At 29.6% G+C, this 23,146-nt stretch overlaps 1 protein-coding gene across 1 annotated transcript; it reads left to right on the top strand.

Moving 5' to 3' along the window:
- Nucleotides 1-10,083: 10,083 nt before the first annotated feature.
- Nucleotides 10,084-17,789, top strand: LOC123199099 (cellulose synthase A catalytic subunit 2 [UDP-forming]-like). Its single transcript, XM_044613939.1, has 14 exons — nt 10,084-10,589; nt 11,626-11,821; nt 11,896-12,110; nt 12,268-12,370; nt 12,469-12,655; nt 13,679-13,945; nt 14,098-14,443; nt 14,640-14,777; nt 14,906-15,031; nt 15,155-15,367; nt 15,471-15,744; nt 15,838-16,034; nt 16,147-16,497; nt 16,819-17,789. The coding sequence occupies exons 1-14, from the start codon at nt 10,509-10,511 to the stop codon at nt 17,398-17,400; spliced, it is 3,276 nt and encodes a 1,091-aa protein (XP_044469874.1). The 5' UTR covers nt 10,084-10,508; the 3' UTR covers nt 17,401-17,789.
- The last annotated feature ends 5,357 nt before the right edge of the window (nt 17,790-23,146 follow it).

The raw sequence follows: 23,146 nt of genomic DNA on the forward strand, positions 1-23,146 counted from the left end.
ATGATGGCTCTCCTCAGTGGTGTTGGTTGGAAAATGTTTTTAGCCCAAACCTTGGGTATTCTAAACAGTTATTTATAATGTGATGCATTAATATTAATATACATAGTAGTTAAATCGTGTATCAAAAATTTAATTTTTTTTATCGTATATCGAATATCGTATTACATGATATAACTTTTAAAATAATAAAATAATAAAATATTAATAAAACAATAAAAAAATTATAATTTGCATGTCTTTATTTTGAAAAATATTACAAATGTCTTTGAAAATTTAAAATTTTTCATATACATCTATATTATATCATCGTATTATTTAAAAAGTGTATCGATTTATATCAGTAATATATATTGTATCATAGGATATGTTACTGTATCATATTAATTACAATACACTGTATAGTATATATCATTTTGTATTTATATCGTATCATATTATAAAATATGTATCGTATATCATAAGATACTGATAATTATATGTATATGTTTATATATATACACATTTGAGTCGATCAGATACAATAGAATTGTTATATTTAATTAATGTTTAACTAATGGTTTGACAATCTTTAGTTGAGTTTTTGCTTTCGGGCTACGTCCCTAATGACGTGTTTAATATTTTTTTGTAATCAATATTTATTTAGGCATAGGGAATTTGATGGTTGTTGAAAACTATAAACAACCATCAATATGGGCGTAATGAATCTTGCATACTCGAAAAAACCTTTTTATATTGTTGGAGTCTTTATAAAGACTCTCCAAAATCACTCTTGTACAATATTATCAAAATAAATTTATTTATATATTAAAATAATTCAAAATTTTGTTTTTAAATATTATTTTAAATAATTAATCTATCCAACCATTTTTTAAATCAAATTTCTCTTTTATCAAATCGATGTTTGGTCCGATTTCAAAAATATTATATATTACACTTTTTTTTCTCCTTTTTTTCTATTTGAGCATGATTGTAAAGTCACTAATATTATCGATGAATAAAATAATTAATACCTTCTGAAGAAGAAACTCTCCGGTCTAACTAAAATACACACATTAGACCAATCATGAGCAATACTTTGTAAGTAATTTGTTCTAATTAAGACTTTTTCCTTCTAGGGTAACCAACTAATGCATTTCACCATCAACACACTCATGTCATTGCCTATTAAAAATTATCCAACTATCAAACACCCTATAAAGAAGTCACTTTTATAAAGTAAACTCTTTAATTCCATTGACACGTACATATCGGACTAGTTATATATAATTATCGTATATTAATTAGTTCAACGTAACATTTCCGTCGTGTTCCCATTGGCTAAAGTCCTTTCGCCAATAGAGTAACCAAAAAATTGCACTTTCACTATCATTGAAGCTATTAGTCACATGATTGTTGACAATATGAAAATTAGGTAGAAGAAATATGCAAGCTATTTTCCCCAATTAAGCTAGGATCACATCAACACATATTATGTGGCTCACATTTCCCATTCCATTATCTCTTTGCCTCTTATTTTTACAACATTATAAACAAATTTCTCCTTCAAATTTGGCAAACTATGTTTTGATAATAAAAGCAAGAATAAAATTAAATTTGATCTAAGTCGAACTTGAATAAACCCTATTTTAAAATCAATTTAAATGTTAAAAAAATCATTGAAATTAAGTTGAGATTGACATATAAAACTATTATTTTTCTTTTATCTACTCATACAATAGTATTTAAAATTAATCAAAAAATATAAAATCATCTCCCATATTTTTTTTCATATAATATATATATTATTTTTTATAACAAAGAATTTAATTCAAATCGAATTATTACATTAGATTAAAATCAATCTTGTTAGATAAAATAAATTTTAGATTTAATGATTAATCTTACTATCATTGAATTAGATAAATAAAAATTTAATTTTGATATATTATTTAAAAAATTAAATTTATATTGTTTTAAAATAAAATCACTTTTTCATAAAGGTAATGGGTTTCATATATTATATTTGGTATTCAGAGTCCTCCATTTCCTGCCACCGACAATTGTAATTTTCATTATTTATTACCATCTATAGTCAAAAGATTTAAAAGGAACAAAAAAACCTTTATTATTTAATAATCAAGTAACGTTACATAATCTTTCATAACGGTAACTCAGTGTCGGTGGCGTTTGCCTCTCCTAAAAGGCGTAGCGTTTTGCTCCCCTTCCCCGTCACTGTCACCGTCACCGTCACCGTCACCGTTAACCCAACTAACGGATTAAAAAAATCTAAAGAAAATTCCGTACGCCACAGAACAGTGTAAGACTTTCCATTTCCACGTGTTAACTGTCGTTTGGTCTGTCTGAGTTCCCGACACAGCTGCCCGAAATTCTTCGAAAAAATAAATAGATAAATTTTTTGTTTTTATTTTTATTTTATTCTACTTGTGGTTCACAGATTACCTTTACAACCAAATGCTAGCTGTAATCCTGCAAGCATATTAATAAAGGAGTGGGGCCTGCGGGTTTGGTCCCACCGGGTGGGCGAAGTTTGGGCCCACGTCACATGGAGATACACGTGGCGTATTGTGGGTAAAGGACAGCATCGTGATCCATGATGATGTTTTATAATTAGTTAGGCCCTCACTCTTCGGTTTGATTATCATAATCACTGAGTTTAATCAATCAAACTGAAAACAATCCAATGGATTGGCTTTAATTGTTTCCATTGGCGTGTTACTGGATGCCGATACCCTTAACTCTAAGTAATTTAATTAGGCCACATTCTTGTTTCCCACCTAAGGTTTCATGAATTACCTCCATCCATTAAATTTGAAAAAAACTGTTTTTACCCAACTGTTAAATTTTTTAATAAATTTTGTTAACTTTTTTTACTAATAAATTATTAAAAAGAGGAAAAAACCTACTTAAATTTAACAATATTTTACTCTTAAAATTTTATTAAATAGTTTTATATCTTAATTTATATTAATTTTAATTTAAAATAAGAAAAAATTATTAATACAAATATAAATAGAAGTGTTAATGATATATAATCAAATGTTTGAGATAAATTAAAATTTTTTAAAAATATTAAAGTTTTTTGTAAAATTTTAAAAGAGGTTTTAAATTTTTTAAAATTTCAATATATTTCATCCATGCTTTTAAAAATTCATAGTTATACTCTCAAAATATACAATAAATAAGAGATATAAATACCATATTATAAACTATTGATATTACATTATATTTTCTAAATATATGAAATAAATATTAAAAACCCAATCATGATAAGAAAAATATATATTTATTCTTAGTAAATTTTAAAAAATTATATTAACACTTCATAATATATCTTTATTATGATATTTAAAAAAATAATATAAATATTTTTTAACTATTAAAATTTATAATTCAAGATAATAAAATAGGTAAAAAGCTGATTTTTTTCAAATTTCACCGAATTTCTTCTTATCCAACCTTGGGTGGGAAATAGCCATTCGATCAATTTAATTACTTTAATAAAAATAAATTCGTCATTTTGTGGTTTAGACTGTCTTATCAGTAAAAATCCCTAATTTAGAATTATAATTTATATTTTTAATGAATTTTTTTTTATTGCAAGACAGGTAACAGTGGGAGAAAAAAACAAAACAAAAAGAAAGTGATCATAGGCTGGGCGGCTACCAGATTTATAAAATGAAATAAAATCACGTGCGTTGATTTTGTTTATTTTTATAACTTTGGCTTCAAGTTGTGCAAAGAGAAGTACAGACAAAAGTAACTTAAAAAAAGTGCTTGTCAGGAAAGCTTCCCACCAGAAAATTTACACGTGTCACGGTTAATTATCATATACTGGGTGGTGTTTCACCAATCAGATAACGCCACGTCGCTAAAGTTTGTTTAATTATTGTGTTATAATCATTAGCATTGATCTGTAAATCATAAAAGTGGCTGCCACTGTGGCATTTTGGAGCATAAATAAATTTAGAAATTTTATAAATACGATAATAGATATTAAAAATTAATAAAATTATATGTATTTATTTTTATATATAATTTATATATATAAATAATATATTATTTTTATATATAAATTATATATACATAACATTACTTATTAAAAATATTAAGATATAACATTTTGAATTATAAATTCTGATATAAAAATAATTTTTGAAATTAAGAAATAGCAAAAATTATTTTTTAAATTATATTAATTTTATAATTATAAATAAAAAATAATATTACATATATTTACTTTTAAAAGAAAAAAGTATATACATCTATTGATATTATTAGGTAGTTAAATATTATTTTATTTTTAATTTTAAATTTTGTATAAAGTATATATTGAATAAATAATTTTTTTTGTATATTTTAAATAATGAGATATAATTTTATTAAATAAAAAATACCCTAATCCTGCATATAAAATTTAATAACAATTTTGTTATTTTAAGAAAATATAATATATAAATAAAATATTTAGAAGAAAAATAAATATAAATAAATTAAGTCCACCGACAGTTGTGTGCCCATGTGGCAGTGAGAGCATGCAATAATACCTTATCTTATAAATTATATAAAATAAAAAAAAAGATAAAGCACTTGTGACGTGGCAACAAATAAAGCTGATTGATTTGACCAGTAGAGATAAACATAAAATAAAATTTACCATTTTCACATATTATAATTTTATTTTATTTATAAACAAAAGTAAAAACTTTTTCTATACTAAAATTTTTCCCCATAAAAAGTTTAAAAAGTAACAATTTCTTTTAAAGTTTTGAAACAGTTATTAAAGATAATAAAACTTATCATCTTCTATCATATTGACTCTCTTCTCGACTTATCTCCTCTTGTTGATTTGTTCTCATACCATCGATGATAATAATTTTTTTTGCAAAGAAGAACTCATCTTCATTCAAGATAATACCCTTAATCAAAGATATGAGTTTGATCAGCAATGAGAGATAACTCAGGTGGAAGGACAAATGCAATCGGAGACAACAAGTTTCACTGTCTTTAATAATAGTTTCAAAATCTTATAGATAAAATTGTTACTTTTCAAACCTTAAATAGAGAAAAATTATTGGATTTTTTAATAAGAGAAACATAATAAAACTTTAATTTTTTAAATTTATTTTTGGTTAAATATAATTTTAACTTTAATTTTAATTAAAAATTTTAATAAAATTTTGTTTATCGATGAGACTTTAAATTTTTTAAATTGAAAGATATGAATTTGTGATTACAACTAACCTTAGTGGAAACAAGTCTAGCCATAAATAAATTGACAGCTGATAAGCACTATAAATATGTCCAAATAGCCCCAAACTAGTTTGGCTCCTGAAAACTTACTTTATTGTAGGCCAAAAGACTTATTCTTACCCAAATTTTGGTGTATTTTTAAACTTTATCTGTAAGGTTTTAAAAATTTATATTTTTATTAAAATTTTTTGTTAGAATTAAAAATAAAATTTTTATTTAAAAATATTTTATAAAAAAAATTATCTTATTTGTTTATTTTAGTTTTAAAAAACTAACAATTTTTCTTTAACTAAACTTTAAATATTTAACATTTTTTCCTTAGGGTTTTCTTCTTTTCTCTAACTACTTCCATTTCAGTCAACAACCAACATTTCCCACCCATCTCTCCTTCTTGGTCATCTTTCCTTGAGCCATTGATTCGTCATCTAAAAGATAAATCATCTTCATTCAGTCAATTCATCATTATCTAGACAAAGATGAATTCGATTACGTCTGGACAATTTGTCTTCTAGATGAATGATTACTTTGCCAAACTAACAACTACTTTGAAAGTCATTTACTAGACGAAGATAAAGTCTATTACTCCACCAAATGAATGATTCGTCTTTTGGACAACAAATTAGCAGCGTAGGGAGAGATGGTCAAGAAAAAGAGATGGGTGAGAAGGGTCAGAGTGGGAAGATGGATGAGAATAGTTGGTTGTCAATTGGAATAGAGTTGATCAAAAAAGAGAAGAAAACCCTAGAGAAAAAATGTTTAATTTGACTAGTTTTAACTCTAAGACGATATGACTTAAACATAACACCTATATACAATTTGAGTATAAATTATGAAAACTTGAACTCAACAAGTTTATAATTACTGTAAAAAATAGTTAATCTAAACCCACTTTTTTTTTTCGTATTATGTCATATTAAATTAACAGATCATATCATAAATTGATAATTCTAATCACGAGTTTATATATGATATATTTTTATAATTCTTAATAATTTGACCTATTTTATTTGATTGGTCATCTTGTTTGAATATTTTTTATTATAATTATTAACATATATATTTTTTTAACAAGATGTTGGAAATAAGAATTTCTTTTTATAATTTAAAAATATGTACATGCTTGTACAAATATATATTTCTTTAAATTTAAAGTAGTATCAATAAAACATGATAATCCTTTTTTATTTAATTATGACTTCAGCCTGTGGTGAACATGTATGTCACAACTTGAAAGAAATAACGAAACTCCAAATCTTATTTTTGGATTAAAATATTTGATAGATGGATATTATCACACAAAATTGAATTCTATATATGAGGCAATAGAAAAACAATAAAATTATGTGTACCTATTTTGGGTATACAAATATATACACAATTATACGTGTCATCATGTGATTGAATAATTTTGAATTAAAAATAAAATAATAACCAATCATATGATGACACATATGAGTGTGTATACATTTGTGTATCTAAAGTGGGTACACATAGTATTGCTCCCTATCAAATCTCCTAAAAAAAGCAATAATTAAAAAATTTAGAAACACAACTCAAGAGAATAAGATAATAAGTAGACTTGATTCTTTTGAGATATTTTACAATATATAATCATTTTTTAATATTATAACTATAAATATTTTTTAGATAAAATCTGTTGGATCTATAAGTGTTTCGATTATCTCAAAATTAAATTTAAAGTTGATAATAAATAATTATTTAACTAATAAAGTCTATGACATAAAATTTTAATGACTACAAGGTGAGCAAAATGCAGATGTTTAATGTTTCAGACCAGGGAAGCCCTTCTCAGATGAGACATCAGTCCCTTTACTAGTGTCATGCCCGTCCCTGGAAGCATGGAGCTATTGGGGATTTTTGCTAATTGAACAAGGATGTTGTCCTAAATCAAGAGATGCACGTCCCCCACTGGAAGATGACCATGGAGCGCCCATTCCTTCTCCCTAACAAAATTTTCAACTCGTAAATATATTGAATAAATTTACTTTAATATATTAGATATATTTTATTATTTTAATTAATACAACAATTATTCATACTGATTAATCCATCTAAATACTTAATTAATTTATCAATAAAACTGCATCTTTACTGCTTTGTACACAACGTTACTTTCAAACAATATTTAAAATTATTCAATAATCAAATTAAATTGATTTTCAAACCAAATATCAAACAAAAAAATTAAGTTATTTATAAAAATTAATTCGGATACTAATTTAAAAATATTAAAACAATTAGTTTTTGGTTTTTCTATTTTAAAATTGATTAACCAAATTAAACTAATTTTACAAAAAATTGATTAGAAAATTAATAAAGTACTAAAATTATTTTTGAAATAAAAAAGAAAAAATAATAAAATAAGATAATTATTTGAAAATCGATTCAAAACAATTAACTAAAAATTTAGTTTAATTAATTAATATTTTCTATTCTATTCAAAATTACTTAATTTTTAAATTGATTTAGTTTCGATTTTCGTTTTTTTTAACTAAAAAGCCAGTTTGGTTCAAATAATTGTCAAAAAGACTTAATTAATTGGTTTTCAATACCATTAATTACTTTTAATTTATGTCTATTAATATTTAAGTAATATATTTTTATTAAAATATTTAAGTTTTGGTTATATAATAAATTAGGTACTGATAATTATGTGCACATATAATTATTAAAAAATAAATACATATAAAATTATTCTTAATTTTTATATATTAATATTTAAAAAATATATCTTTAGAATAATATTTTAGTTTTGGAAATATAAAATTTTCCAACCAAACATATTTTAAAAGAAAACTACAAATACTTGATATATTGACAACAAAATTATATGTATAAATATTTTAAAAAATTGAGTATTCAAATTAATTTGATAATATTTAATTAGATAATTTTAAAATTAAAAAAATCAGTTATATTATTTGTTTACACATGGTTTCGTCAATATATACGGATAATTTAGTAAAAATTATTTTTGTTATGGTGACTTAAAAATTGCGCTATTAATAAACTTTAATCCAAATTAATTAACTTTTAATCATAATTAATTAGATAGATCTGAGCCCTTAACCAGCAGTCAACACTAATTACAAAGTCAACGTTACTTAACCGTCAAACTGACCCGTACAAAAACGCTTTGTAAATATTTTATACGGTTTACACAAATAAATAATAATATTTAATATAAATACATAAATAAATAAAAAATAAATAAAAAAATAGTTATAGAAAGAGAAGAGAGGTAATAAATAAGATCTGTTCACGCGGCGCAGATCGTGTCTTCACTGTATGAACGCGTTTTTTTTTTTCGTAAGGCTAAAACGGTGCGTTTTAATTTTAGTCACAGTACTGGAGCCTTTTAGTGCGTACTGACTTTTTATAAAAAAAAATTGTAAAATTACCATAGATGGATTACTATATTTGTTAAAAATTATTATATTTAATAAAATATAATTTAAAATATTTAAATATTACGATTTTTAACCAATATAGTAATTTCTTTATAGTAATTTTACAATTTTAAGCACTTAAGGCAGAATGCTTTTTCGTAAATGAGAATCCAAAAATGCCCTTAAAAAAGGTAGGAACCCACCACAAGAAAACAAAGAACAACACAACAACAGTTAACGAAGACAAAAGTGCATACTGTAGCAACCACAGAACCACTTCACAGCTGTTCCACTTCTGCCTAACCCAAATTTGTCAAAATTAAGTGATCTTTTTCTAAGGCCCTCCTACTTTATCTCCAATCTCAAAAACCCATCATAAAATAGTTATAGTTCCGTTGATCTTAGCTAGGTTTAAAGTTGAATCAAACTAATTTAATCTCAAAAGTTAATTTAGTTCAAATTTGAGTTGAAAGGGCCGGCTATTTTTAAAATAGAGCCAAACTCAACCTAACAAAAGTTTGACTTGATTTAGTTTATGAGTTGAACAATGGTTAAATTCGATTTAAACTTAAAAGGTGATTCAGTTTAAATTATGTCGAACAATTATTAAAATAATATCATTTTATTAATTATTGGATATATCAATATTGTTTTATCAATAAATTAGATTTTAAATCACGAATTTGAGTATAAATTTGAGTTATAAATTCAAACTATAAACTCGAATTGAATTATATATAATCATTTTTTATTCGAATTAAACTTAAACTGTCTTCAATTTTTGGCCTATCAAACTTGAGTTAACTTATTTTTTATTAAAATCAAATTTAAGTTATAAGCTTTAATTGACAAATTTGAATTTAAAGTATGTTTAAAGATTCAATAAAACTATATATATATATATATATATATATATATATATATATATATATATATATATTTTTTTTTTTGGATGTATAATTTGATATATAGATAATATGTTATTATATAATTAAGTATATCTAATAACGTAAAATCTGTATATTTAATTATGATTCGATAAAACATAATAAGGGCATATTTGCTATTTCCGAAACTAAACGGACTTGAAGTTATTTATCACTCATTTTTTATCCCCTGCAGTTGCAGTTCTTGTTGCCATAGATGCATATATCGAAAGATGGTAGGGAAAAATCAGAAATTGCTTTTGGGATTTCCTTTTGTAGTTGTTTTCACTCGTCACTAACCTTGGTGGGGGCTACACAGAACAGCTCTCTCGCATTCATTCGCTCCTCTCTCTCTTCCTCATTACCCCACCATCATCTTTTCTCTCTTCCTTTTATAATTTTTCAATTTTGGTTTTTCTATTTTCTTTTTTATTTTGTTTCTGTTTTTGATTTGCTTTTTTTCGGTTTCTATTTGTCTATCCACCTCAGTTGATTAGCTAGTTTAGTTTCACATATAATTCATTTCACTTGATATCATATCTCCTTCTCTCTCTGTCTCTCTGTCACTCATATTCTTGTCCTTCTCCATTACGCGTCCATTTTTCAACCCCTTTGTTTTTTTCTTTCTATTTCTCTCTCTTTGGATTTCCATTAAGTCCAGCCAGGTTACAGCACAGACTTGGCTTGATAAAAAAAGATAGACCTATTTGCTTTTATTGTTTCTTTCTTTTTATAATTATTATTGCTGCTCCTCTCTCATTGGCATCGTTTCTTGTTTGGGTTTTGTTTCCTTGTCATGGGAGTTGAGGAGCGGACTCTTGTCAACTGGATCTCTTGACTGAGTTTCAGGGAGTGACTGAGTTTATGACCGAGTTCTGAGGTGGTTTTCGCTAGTGGATTTTTTCGGTGTCGGCGGTGAGTTATGGACACGAGAGGGAGACTCATTGCTGGGTCTCATAATAGAAACGAGTTTGTGTTGATTAATGCTGATGAAAATGCGAAAGTAAGACACTCTAAAGCTGCCTTTTTTCGCTTTTTTAATGTGATACCCAGTTGGTTGATTTTGTGTTTTCTGATCTGAGTTTGTTTTTCTTCCGGTTTGGTTTTTCTATTTTGGGGAGTTTTTGTTTTCTTGTTGATTGGATCATAAATTAACTTGCTTTTTGTTTGCTTGTTTAAGTATTTCACTTTAGCAGTATGAAAGTTTTAGTCTTTAGATGAAAATTTTGAGCTTCTGTATTGATTTACATCAATCGAAGAAAGTTTAGATTTGTGCATTTCAATTTTTTCTGTTCAGATTTACGGGATTTGTTCTGATATGTGAAACGAGCTTTAGATTCTGCGCTGATATAAATGTTGATACTTCCGTTAGAATCTCCCAGATTTGTGGACATTCCCAATAACTTGTGTGCTTGTTGTTATGAGATTATTGTAACTCTTGTAGAAGTTTTTGGATGTTTGAAATTTGGACTGAAACTTTTGAGAAAGTAGAATGTAAGGCTTATTGTGTTGCAAGTGTTGTTCTTTTAGATCTGCTCTTGCCTTGGTGATCTGAGTTAATATTTGAATGAGAATGCTAAAACAGAAAGAGGAGGAGGAGGGCCGGAGTGTTACATCTTTTAAGCAGTCAAGGAAGATGTGCAGAAAATATGAACTTGCGAAGAATGAAGATTTGGGATGTGAAAATAAAGAAGTTAAACCGACATCTAGTTTTGATAGTCTTTGAATGTTTTGACATTGTAATCTTAGATGTTAATCACTGTAATTATGTTGAATTTTGACTTTGGGCCCTCACTAAAAAAATTGTGAAAATTGGAAAAAAGACAGATTGGGAATAATTTTACTGTTGATTACTTTGTTGGGAGTATGCAATCATTCATCAAACTTAGCTGGCTGAACTTGAGCTTTTCGTCTTCTTTTTCTTTTACTTTGTTTGTGGTAAATGGAAGTTACATTAAGCTGATTCAGTTTAGCTAGTTTTGTTTAATTGTACCTTTCACAACAGGTGCTGATTATACTTCTTCTGGTGGTCTGTGCAGATAAAGTCTGTTAAAGAATTGAGTGGGCAAACTTGTCAAATATGTGGTGATGAGATTGAGATTACGGTGGATGGGGAGTTATTTGTGGCTTGCAATGAATGTGCCTTTCCTGTATGCAGGCCTTGCTATGAGTATGAAAGAAGAGAGGGGAATCAGACTTGCCCACAGTGCAAAACCAGATACAAGCGCCTCAAAGGTAAGACTCTTTTTGTTCGTTCTTAAGTTCTGTGTTATTTAGAACCTGCCTCTAACTCATGACATAAATTGCAGGAAGTCCAAGAGTTGAGGGTGACGAGGAGGAAGATGATATTGATGACATAGATAATGAGTTTGACTATGCAAACCTTGATGGTTTAGGTCCACTGCAAGCTGCGGAGGGTGCAATATCGGCACGTTCCCGAGCTAATTCTGGAATCCATGCACACACAGAACTGGATTCCTCTACCCTTAATTCTAATATTCCTCTCTTGACTTATGGAGAAGAGGTGATTTCATCAGCAAATTTTTGATGTCACTATGTGCTTGTTTTCTTGTGTCTGTGTTTTGGATATCTTCCAAGCTCATATATATATATATATATGCTTGTATTCTTGTGTGTGAGATGTATACACATCATTGTGATACCTTTTGGCTTTCTTCTAGGATGCTGAGATTTCTTCTGATCATCATGCTCTAATTGTGCCCCCATTTATGGGTCATGGAAATAGAGTTCATCCTATGCCTTATACTGATCCTTCTACACCTTGTAAGTACTTTTTATTCTCAATTAATGTATTCTTATGTTTCATTCTGTTTGTAATTATTCTTCCTTTTATGCTAAACTTGGTGCTTTCGATGTCATAGTGCAACCAAGGCCAATGGTTCCCCAGAAAGACATTGCTGTATATGGGTATGGAAGTGTCGCATGGAAGGATCGAATGGAGGATTGGAGGAAAAGGCAGAATGAAAAACTTCAGGTAGTTAAGCATGAAGGAGGAAATGATGGTGGCGGCTTCAATGGAGATGAACTGGATGACCCTGATTTGCCTATGTAAGTGCTGCTTGAAACCATTGTACTTTCTTGTCCTAGCTGGCTTTTTATTCAGAAAAAAGAGTTTTAAGGATCATTGAGAATAATCACTTTTGAAGGACCTACAAGTGTTATTTGCATTGTAGCAAATTATTACAGCATGCATGTTGGTCGTTGAAATTAAATTGCCATGTATCTCCATCACCAAAATATTTAAGCCCACTTGTTTTTAGTGATTTTTTCGAGGACTACTTTGACAATAATATCAAGGAGATAGGGCTTGTTCAGCTGTTCAAATTACTCCTGAAGCTTAGACTGAAATACTGCTAATAAGAGATAGAAATGTATAGAAGAAAAATTTGCGTGCTTTGGTTCTAAACTGTGTTTTCTAATGGAGTTCAAACCGTTTGTATACCTTTTGGTGAATGACAAAAAGAGAATGCGTAAAATGAATGTGTTCATGCTATTGGGAACTTGATCACTTGCATTAAATGATTTTAAATTAGTGCAAGCATAGATGGCAAGTTTCAGTCAACTTTATGAGAAGACTACATGGATAGCATGTTGATTCAATTTGGACTAGGTGCCTGTTTTACTTGATCCTTTGTTGAGAGGCTTCCTGGGGAATTGCTAAATGCCGGCTTTATCAATTATTTAATCAACTACACGTAAAGATTGGATATTCTCTCATGGTTTTGAATCTGTAAACCTGTACTTCTCCGGCTTTTGCATATAGCTTGTATACAATGAAAGTGCTCTTGATTGTGTTCTGATCATTGTAGTTCTATTTGGTTTTGTGTTTATCTGGTTACCATAAACTATCTTTCTGAATTCATTTGTCCTCTTCAGTATGTTTTGTAAGGCCTCCATACATGTGACTGTTTGCCCTGTGCAAACATGGGTTGAACTCTTTGGAAATATTGTATTAACTTGTTTGGATTTGTCTCTCAACAATATTATAACTTCTGTAGAATGGCATCTTTATTCTATTGAATATTTTTACTTGAGTAATACTTACAAGTTTTGTTGGTATATATTTTTCAGGATGGATGAAGGCAGACAGCCACTTTCAAGGAAATTACCAATTCCCTCAAGCAAGATAAGCCCATACAGATTGATAATCATTCTCCGGCTTGTAATTCTTGGCTTATTCTTTCAGTATAGAATCCTTCATCCTGTAAATGATGCATATGGTCTCTGGTTGACATCTGTAATCTGTGAGATATGGTTTGCTGTGTCATGGATTCTTGATCAGTTCCCAAAGTGGATCCCTATAACCCGAGAAACATACCTTGATAGGTTGTCACTCAGGTATATTGAGTTATACTTCACTTTGTACAAATTTGGAAACTTTCACATGATTATTCAGAAATAGTTTGTTTCCTTATAAAATCATGTCCACATTTATAGGTTTTTTCCTGTCGTTCTATTATTTTACTCATCATCTGGCCCTTAATTTTCAGATATGAGAAAGAAGGGAAACCGTCAGAGTTGGCTAGTGTAGATGTTTTTGTGAGTACGGTTGATCCTATGAAAGAACCTCCACTGATCACTGCAAACACTGTCCTATCCATCCTTGCAGTTGATTATCCAGTTGAAAAAGTTGCATGCTATGTATCAGACGATGGTGCTGCCATGCTTACTTTTGAGGCACTCTCTGAGACATCTGAGTTTGCTAGGAAATGGGTCCCTTTTTGTAAAAAATTTAGTATTGAGCCCCGAGCTCCTGAGTGGTATTTTTCGCAGAAGATTGACTATTTGAAGAACAAAGTTCATCCAGCATTTGTTCGAGAAAGGCGAGCAATGAAGGTTTGTTATCCGATATCATGTTGTTTCCAATGTAACATATAGTTGACTTCACTTCTAAGAGGATGTCTGTGTCAAGTCAATCGAAGATCTAATATATCTGTGTAGCAATGGCTTCTGTCAGTTTTCTGGTTATTACATTAAAGTCCTAAAGGTTTTTTAATTAATGTTTTGAACTTTCATTTTTGATCTTTTACAGCGAGAGTATGAAGAATTCAAAGTTAGGATAAATGCATTGGTTGCCACAGCACAAAAAGTTCCTGAGGATGGTTGGACCATGCAGGATGGGACTCCATGGCCTGGAAACAATGTACGAGATCATCCTGGAATGATTCAGGTGAGTATCTTTCATGTTTGCTAACAACACTCTTCTGTCATGTTTCGTCTTTCCTTCACTTGTATCAAACAAGATCTTTGATTTGACCTATATAAAGAGAGATATAAAGAGAAATTCTTACTGCACAGGTATTCCTTGGTCATGGTGGTGTCTGTGATATCGATGGTAATGAATTGCCTCGTCTGGTTTATGTTTCTCGTGAGAAGAGACCTGGTTTTGACCATCACAAAAAGGCTGGGGCCATGAATGCTTTGGTAAGGCTTCAAATTGGTACCAACAATGCCTTTGGATCACTCTTCTGGTTTTTGTTTTAGAGTTTTTGATGATTAACCTGTTGCCCTAGACTAATGAATCCTATTTTGTTATTGTTTGTGAAGATACGGGTCTCTGCAGTTCTCTCAAATGCTCCTTATCTTCTCAATGTTGATTGTGATCATTATATTAACAACAGCAAAGCTCTTAGAGAAGCCATGTGCTTCATGATGGATCCTCAATCAGGGAAAAAAGTTTGCTATGTGCAGTTTCCACAAAGATTTGATGGAATTGATCGTCATGATAGATACTCAAACCGCAATGTTGTGTTCTTTGATGTATGTTACCTTTCTCTGCTTCTATTAAAAAATGTTCCTCTCTTTGCTCTCTCTTTCTCTTTTGTTTGTCGAAGTCTGAGAATCCAATATCCCACTGAAACAGATCAACATGAAAGGATTAGATGGCATCCAAGGACCAATATATGTTGGAACTGGATGTGTTTTCAGAAGGCAAGCACTTTATGGCTATGATGCACCAGTTAAGAAGAAGCCCCCTGGCAGGACCTGCAATTGCTGGCCAAGATGGTGCTGTTTCTGTTGTGGATCTAGAAAGAACAGAAAGGCAAAGACGCCAAAGGATAAGAAAAAGAAGTTGAAGAACAAGGAAGCATCAAAGCAAATACATGCTCTTGAGAATATTGAAGAGGGAGTGGAAGGTAAATTTTCCCCAAGTGTAACTTTCTACTTTCATTTGTGGTGTTGTTAAATTTAGACTAGTTCTGATTATAAAGACTTGGTTGCTATTGCAGAATTAGCCATTGAGAAATATACTGGTATTTCCCAAATCAAATTGGAGAAGAAGTTTGGGCAGTCTCCAGTTTTTGTAGCTTCCACTCTTCTGGAGAACGGCGGAATACCACATGATGCCAGTCCAGCTTCACTGTTGAGGGAAGCCATCCAAGTGATCAGCTGTGGTTACGAAGATAAAACAGAATGGGGAAAGGAAGTGAGTATAAATGGAACTTTTCTAAAAAATTATCATATGCAAGTTCTATTTTTAGTTCCCAGTACAAAAGCTAAACGTTTAAATGTAGCTAAACATTTAAATGTTGTACTAGGTTGGCTGGATATATGGCTCTGTGACGGAGGATATCCTGACTGGATTTAAGATGCACTGCCATGGCTGGAGATCAGTGTACTGCATTCCTAAACGACCTGCTTTTAAGGGTTCGGCGCCTATAAATCTCTCAGATCGTCTACACCAGGTTCTTCGATGGGCTCTTGGATCTGTTGAGATCTTCTTCAGCAGACATTGTCCGATCTGGTATGGCTATGGTGGTGGGCTGAAATGGTTGGAAAGATTCTCGTACATAAACTCTGTGGTCTATCCTTGGACGTCCCTTCCCTTGCTTGTTTACTGTACCCTGCCAGCCATCTGCCTCCTTACTGGGAAATTCATTGTTCCTGAGGTAAGAGCTCCACCCCACTCAGAATTTCAAACTTAGCTATGTTTCCAATATATCCTTTAAAGCCTGACTTCTTTCCCATTAATATTCTTTATAAAATGCCTAGATCAAGGAAAATTCTATTTGGATTATTCATTTTAAGACTGCTAATACCTGTTATTTTGGTTAGAAACAGTGAGTAAAATCTTATGTGATTGGGAAGGAAAAGTGCATCTTATGTTTAGTTGAATTCAAACTTTAGGATTTGAATCTTTCTGATCTTATTAGAACTGATACTAGACAGGTGAACTTTCCTACTAATTCATGGCATTTTTCTATCAACAGATTAGCAACTATGCTGGTCTCATTTTCATGGCTCTCTTCATATCAATTGCTGCAACTGGTATCATTGAGATGCAGTGGGGTGGTGTTGGCATAGATGACTGGTGGAGAAACGAGCAGTTCTGGGTGATTGGAGGCGCTTCATCACATCTTTTTGCTCTTTTCCAGGGTTTACTCAAGGTTTTAGCTGGTGTAAACACAAACTTCACTGTCACCTCTAAAGGTGCAGACGATGGTGAATTCTCTGAGCTCTACCTCTTCAAGTGGACAACATTATTAATCCCTCCCACAACCTTGCTCATCATAAACATAGTCGGGGTTATTGTTGGTGTTGCGGATGCCATCAATAATGGGTACGATTCCTGGGGCCCTCTCTTTGGTAGGCTATTCTTTGCCCTTTGGGTCATCATCCATCTCTACCCTTTCCTCAAGGGGTTACTAGGAAAACAGGACCGGATGCCTACCATCATTTTAGTCTGGTCTATTCTTCTGGCCTCAATCTTGACCCTTTTGTGGGTCAGAATAAACCCATTCGTCAACCGAGATGGCCCTGTGTTAGAGATATGTGGATTGAATTGTGACTAAGATTCATGGAATAAAGACAAGGTCGTAAGATCATAATCATAAACATGGAGTTACTGAAGAGATAGCTCTTCCAACTCTGAATACCAAATTCCAACATTTTTTATGTGGCTTCGTTCGTCTGTTGGTTGTTTCAGGTTTGTCAAAGAGAAGATGAAAATTTTTGTGAAAGCAAGCTATAAGCTTGCGGGGCGTTGTAGTTGTAGATAGAAGACCCTGGGGACTGACACATTGTCATTTGTTTACATGGTTTTTGATTAATTCTTTTATTATATTCTTCTGAGTGTTAGGGTTCATTCTCTTATCTTTTTTTGTATTCTGAGTTCTTCTGTATTTCTAAGAGAGCATTGAATTATATTTATTCCCTTGTCCATATTGGGGGGCTTTGTATACCTGTCTCAACATTTACGTCTTGGTTTCCTATTTGTTTCAATGTTGACTTTAGACACTCTTTGGCCATGTGAGTTCTCCCTGTTTCTGGATTCATATAAATGTATCAAAAATTATCAACTCTATAGCTGTCTTCTTCATCTTTCATTTTGTTGTTAAAACCCTAGAGGGTTTGAACATCGGGATTTGCTTCAAGGGATTTGCTTCAAGATGTTAGACTGATTCGACAAAAGTTTTTATACTAAATTTTTAATTTAAAATTATTTAATTATATTCGGAGAAAGATTTTAGAGATTATAAAGTAATACATACATACCCGGCTCCTATGAAGAAAGCATTTCCATTATTATCACTTCACACCAGAGCTTGTAGTATGCCAATTTGAATAGAGGATTGAAAAGATCATCAAATGAAGCTCTATATATTGAAGCTTTGGGTGATCTATACAACATTTGTTTCATGTTTGTTGTGTAATAATCTTTGTTGTTTAGTCATATTTTATTTATGACTTGCCTAAGTTTTCAACATGCCAGCGTAGCGGATCCAAGGAGGATTTTCTAACACTTTGAAATGTTAGAAAAATTATTAGTTAAATATATTGAAAATGTCAAAATAACTTCTAAAATTTTATACTAACATTTTTTTAGATTTTATTATTTTTTATTAGATCTTATATAATTTTATTTTTATTTAATTTTGATCTTGCTATATCTTTTTTTTTTTTTGAGTCTCTCGTTACATCATATTAATTTTAAATTAAAGCTCTTAATAACTATATATTTAGTCTTATATTAAATAAAAAAAAGTTAAGTTAGTATGGTTTGAATTTTTATATTTTGATATGAATGCATATTTTGTATGAGGTAAGTAGTCAACCATGAATAACGAATTTTAATATCTAAATTTTAATAAACTTTTTCTCATCTTTTTTAGGATGTGTTTGTCTCAATCCGTTTTGCTTTAGCCCATTGCAATCACACTATCCCTTAAGGAAAGATGAGGCCTAGTTTGGGCCTTGGCCTACTCTTGCAGCCCGTTAAGAATTTTATCTTTGTTTTCAAAGAGAAATTATCTAATTGAATGAATCTCGAGTTTGTGTGAAAATACACGTAAATTGACCTACTAAAAACTAGCAAAGACATAACTAAGAGATTCAAGGTTGTGTTGTAGGCCTTGACATTTTTGTGGGTTGGTGAGCTGGCTTTACCTATTAGACCCGTCAATTGATAGATACGATTGACTGTGATTGAATAGATTCAACATAATTTATTATTATATTTATTCGAAAGTTTGAAAAAAATATTATTAATATTTATTTACATTATCAAATATACTCTCAAAACTTATAAATGATAAAACCAAATATAAAATTTTTGTCAAAAGATTTTATATATATATAAAAACTTAAAAACTTTAAGGATAGTTTAGATTTTGAGCAATTGATATAATCTAACTTAATTTTGAGCTTGCTATTTTAGATTCGAATAGAGTTCCAATTGATCCTTCTTTGGCATAAGCTCAAATCCACCTCTACTCATGAATCCTTATTATGTGTGGGACAATACAACTTTTCTATTATGTTGGATATGTGATAAAGGTAATTTAGAACATTTTTCTTTTAAGTTTCAAACAATGCAATGAAACCTCTCGATCTATAAGTTTTCTAAAACCAAACAAATTATCCTTTTGTTGATCACCTTTTCATAATTATATTATTTAGTTTTGCTGCATGCACAATCAATTAATACAAAATGGAACAGATTGTAAACAAGAATTATTGATAATTTTTAAATTTATTTATTTTTATTGGGGCACGGTAAAGGTGACAACAAAGCCTGCAATGCCATCAAGCTTAACGACATGCACACTTTTGAATGAATTCATAATTGGGTATATAAATAATGCATCATTATGTAATTGTATGATGTTGAATTGAAGATACAATTATATTCAATTAAATGATGATATATTATTTATATACCTAATTATATACTAAAAAAGATACTTATATAACATTGCTTTATATTGCATACATGATACATGAAAATTCAAATCTTCCATAACCTAATATTCATCGGATTAATTTGACGGTATGCAATCGGAATCCTATGAGTTGTATGTAATGAGAAATTGTATTGCCAACCTGACATACTAAATCGTGTATATAAACAGAAATATCTGAATGAAAGAAGCAAAACAATTTGCTTCTTCATCAAAATATCTATTTTATAGAGTTTTCGGTTCCTTGATCATCTATGTGGTGCTTTAAAAGCCTTTCAGAAATTAGTACGAAAAAAAATTAGTCCAAAATATTTAATCTTTGTTATTTATAAACAGAGTTAATAATAAAAAAAATCAATAATTCATTAAAACTTGAACTTAATTCTAAAAAAATAAAAGTTAGTCCAAAACTTAATTTAATACAAACACCAATATAACAAAATATTTACTACAACAAAATCACTTAACATTTCCAAAATATTTTAACCATTTTCCATAACATTATATATAGTACAACAAAATTTTGGCAAAGATGAGACAGTTGACAAAAGGATATATTTGTTACTTTCTAAAAAAAAAGTCCTAACAGTTAACTGATAAAAACTATAAGGACTAAGTAGTTTTTTCCAATGAAATATATCGTGAGAAGACCGTTGTCAAAAGAGGTTGTTGATATCAGGGTTGTTGTAATTGCTTACGGGAACTAGGATTTCAGTAAACCTTAGAGGAGCTATATGATAATAATATTTTATTTAATGTCTTTCATATATATGCACGCACAGACACATTTTGGATACAAAACTAAAGTCTGGTCTTACGTTTGCTCTAATAAGAGACAAAGACAAAGTGTCACAAGCAAGAGTTTTAAGTTTCGAATTGAAAAACAAATATTTTAAGAGAGATTATTGAAGATATTAAGAGAACCTTTTCAATTATTTTAATACTAACTCACTGAACCAACAAAAAAAAGGGGGCAATAAATTATTCAAGAAGGAAAAAGAAAAAGTTAAAATGGGCTAGCATAATATGCACTTGATTTTTCATGCACAACTCATAATCAATAGATTTGTTCCTTATACTTCATCTTTAATCTTCTTTTGCTTTTAACTTATTGACTAAATGTAGTCTGTAGATCACTGTGTGGTCAAATGTTGCTTGTGTTTGTAAAAGAGAGGAAGAATAAGGTTTTAGTTGTTTAAGAGATAAGCAAAGTCAAAAGTAGTCAATAAAATTTTCTCAATTAAATAGTTATAAACTTCTTTATAACTTTATTTAATTACAAAGTTAAAAGGAGAAATGTAAGATGTGTATTTACTATTTTCCCTGGGGTTTATTCTCATTCCAAATACCTCGTGAACTATGCTTATTTGTTGGAAATGAAAACATAAATGGAAATGGATAAATATTTGAACATTAATCTAGAACAAAATGCATTATGATTCTATTTTATACTTATGAGATGAAATATTGTAAGAATGAAATCAAATTTGTTTGGGGGCCAAAATACTTTCCTTGTTTGTTGATGAGATTTTTTATCACTAAGATGTACACAATTTAAAATTTTATATAAGATAAGTTACGATAGCAGTGATTAGAGCTTAAGAATACTCGAAAGGTTTGTTATGAGTATATATAAATAGATTCAAGAAGAAACATTTACACGAGGAATTTTTACATGTTTCAATCCGATAGTAGAAATGTCTACATCCACGATGTAATCACTAGTTTACAGTTTAGTACAAGAATCATCCCAATGTTCTTTTCTTTCTCTCTCTCTCTCTTTTTTAAAACTCTTTTTATACAAATTTTTGGAGGGAAAAGGCCTCCCCCCAATTCTGCCTCTCTCCAAAATTAAATATATGATTTTGAATTTAAATGGATTGATTAATACCTATATTGATAACATTTACATTTATGCAATGTTTAACGTCTTTATTGGGTGATTATTGTGGTGTAAGATCCGTCCTATGACTTTTCCTCTAAAAGTTGCAAAAGATCTTCAAATTCGAAATTACTTGATCGATGGTCACTAGTCAATAGTGTCCTAGTCATTGATATCTTGTATTGTTGTGTTTGGAGGACTTCCGTTGAAATGTTCACTAGTGCCCTAGTCTTTTATATCTTGTATACTTGTGCCGTATTGGGTGAATTATAAATTTTAAAAATATTAGTGATGCTAACAAATTTTTATGGGGATTTTTTAGAATTGGAAAAAAATTTGGGGTGCTTTTTGATATTCTAAAATTTTCAATATGCCTCTCAATTATTTAAAAATAACAATTACACCCAAAAAAGAAACAAAATTTAACATTTTAATGTTAGGTTAGAGTTTTGTTATTTTTTAAAAGTCTAATTGAAAATTTTTTAAATTGATAAAGATATAATGATAATTTAATATTTATGTTAAGTGCAATAACAATTTTATGATTTTAATGAAAGGAAAAACAATCATTTCTATGAAAACCAACCGACATTCCCTAACAAAAATAAATGATGGTAAGGAATCTAACTTTTCAATATTTAAAGGTGTGACTTTGTTACTTCATCAAACCTTGAGTGGGAAATAGTCATTTGCCCATGAGTTTTCACTAAACAACTCAAAAACACATCGGTAAGCAATTGATAATAACCCATTTTCCCATAATTTGGTTTCGTGTACAATTAGGCTCCAAAATTTGGTTTTTTAATAGGCCAAAAGACTTTTTCCCACCCAAAGTTTACTCTTCCTCCTAATTCTCGAATGTTAATTTTGAAAAACTTAAACATCCACCTATATGTTAAATTTTGTTGTTACTGTTAATAGTAAAAATGTCATTTTGAGATTTTATTTAAAAACAATAATTTATTTTAATTTCTCACCTTAATTTTAAAAATTAACAATTTTTTCCTTAACTTAATTTTAAAAAGTTATTTTTTCACCCTTACTATCCAAGGTTTCCATAGTTTGAGTCACCTCTCAAAGTTTAAAACATTCATTTACTCCCCAAAAATTCATTTCTTCTTTTCGATGACTATTTTTCTCAACAATTCACTCAAATGTGTCGTAAACCCCACAAACGACACCTCCTCTCCTTTTCCAGTGGTTTTTTGACATAGAAACCATTAAAAATCTGATCAAATGGTTAGATTTGTTGCACAAATTTGTACAAATCACATAGATCTGTGCGATGATCTATGCATTGGTTGACACACAGATTGATTAGACGATATTACACAAACTTGGATGACATCTGTGTGACATCATCTGATTGATCTATGTGATTACATAGATCCATGAGATAAATCAAGCCATTTTGATCGAATTTTGGTGGTTTCTACAATGGGAAACCATCAGAGAAGGAGAAAAGTTGTCGCTAGA

This window comes from Mangifera indica, chromosome 16 (assembly GCF_011075055.1).
Source record: "Mangifera indica cultivar Alphonso chromosome 16, CATAS_Mindica_2.1, whole genome shotgun sequence".
NCBI classification, from domain to species: Eukaryota; Viridiplantae; Streptophyta; class Magnoliopsida; order Sapindales; family Anacardiaceae; genus Mangifera; species Mangifera indica.

Excerpts from the sequence above, each read along its gene's own strand:
- LOC123199099 (XM_044613939.1), top strand. The coding sequence starts at position 10,509 with ATGGACACGAGAGGGAGACTCATTGCTGGGTCTCATAATAGAAACGAG. Across the intron at positions 13,946-14,097 it reads CTTGATAGGTTGTCACTCAG|ATATGAGAAAGAAGGGAAAC; the intron begins GTATATTGAGTT and ends CTTAATTTTCAG. Across the intron at positions 14,444-14,639 it reads GAGAAAGGCGAGCAATGAAG|CGAGAGTATGAAGAATTCAA; the intron begins GTTTGTTATCCG and ends GATCTTTTACAG.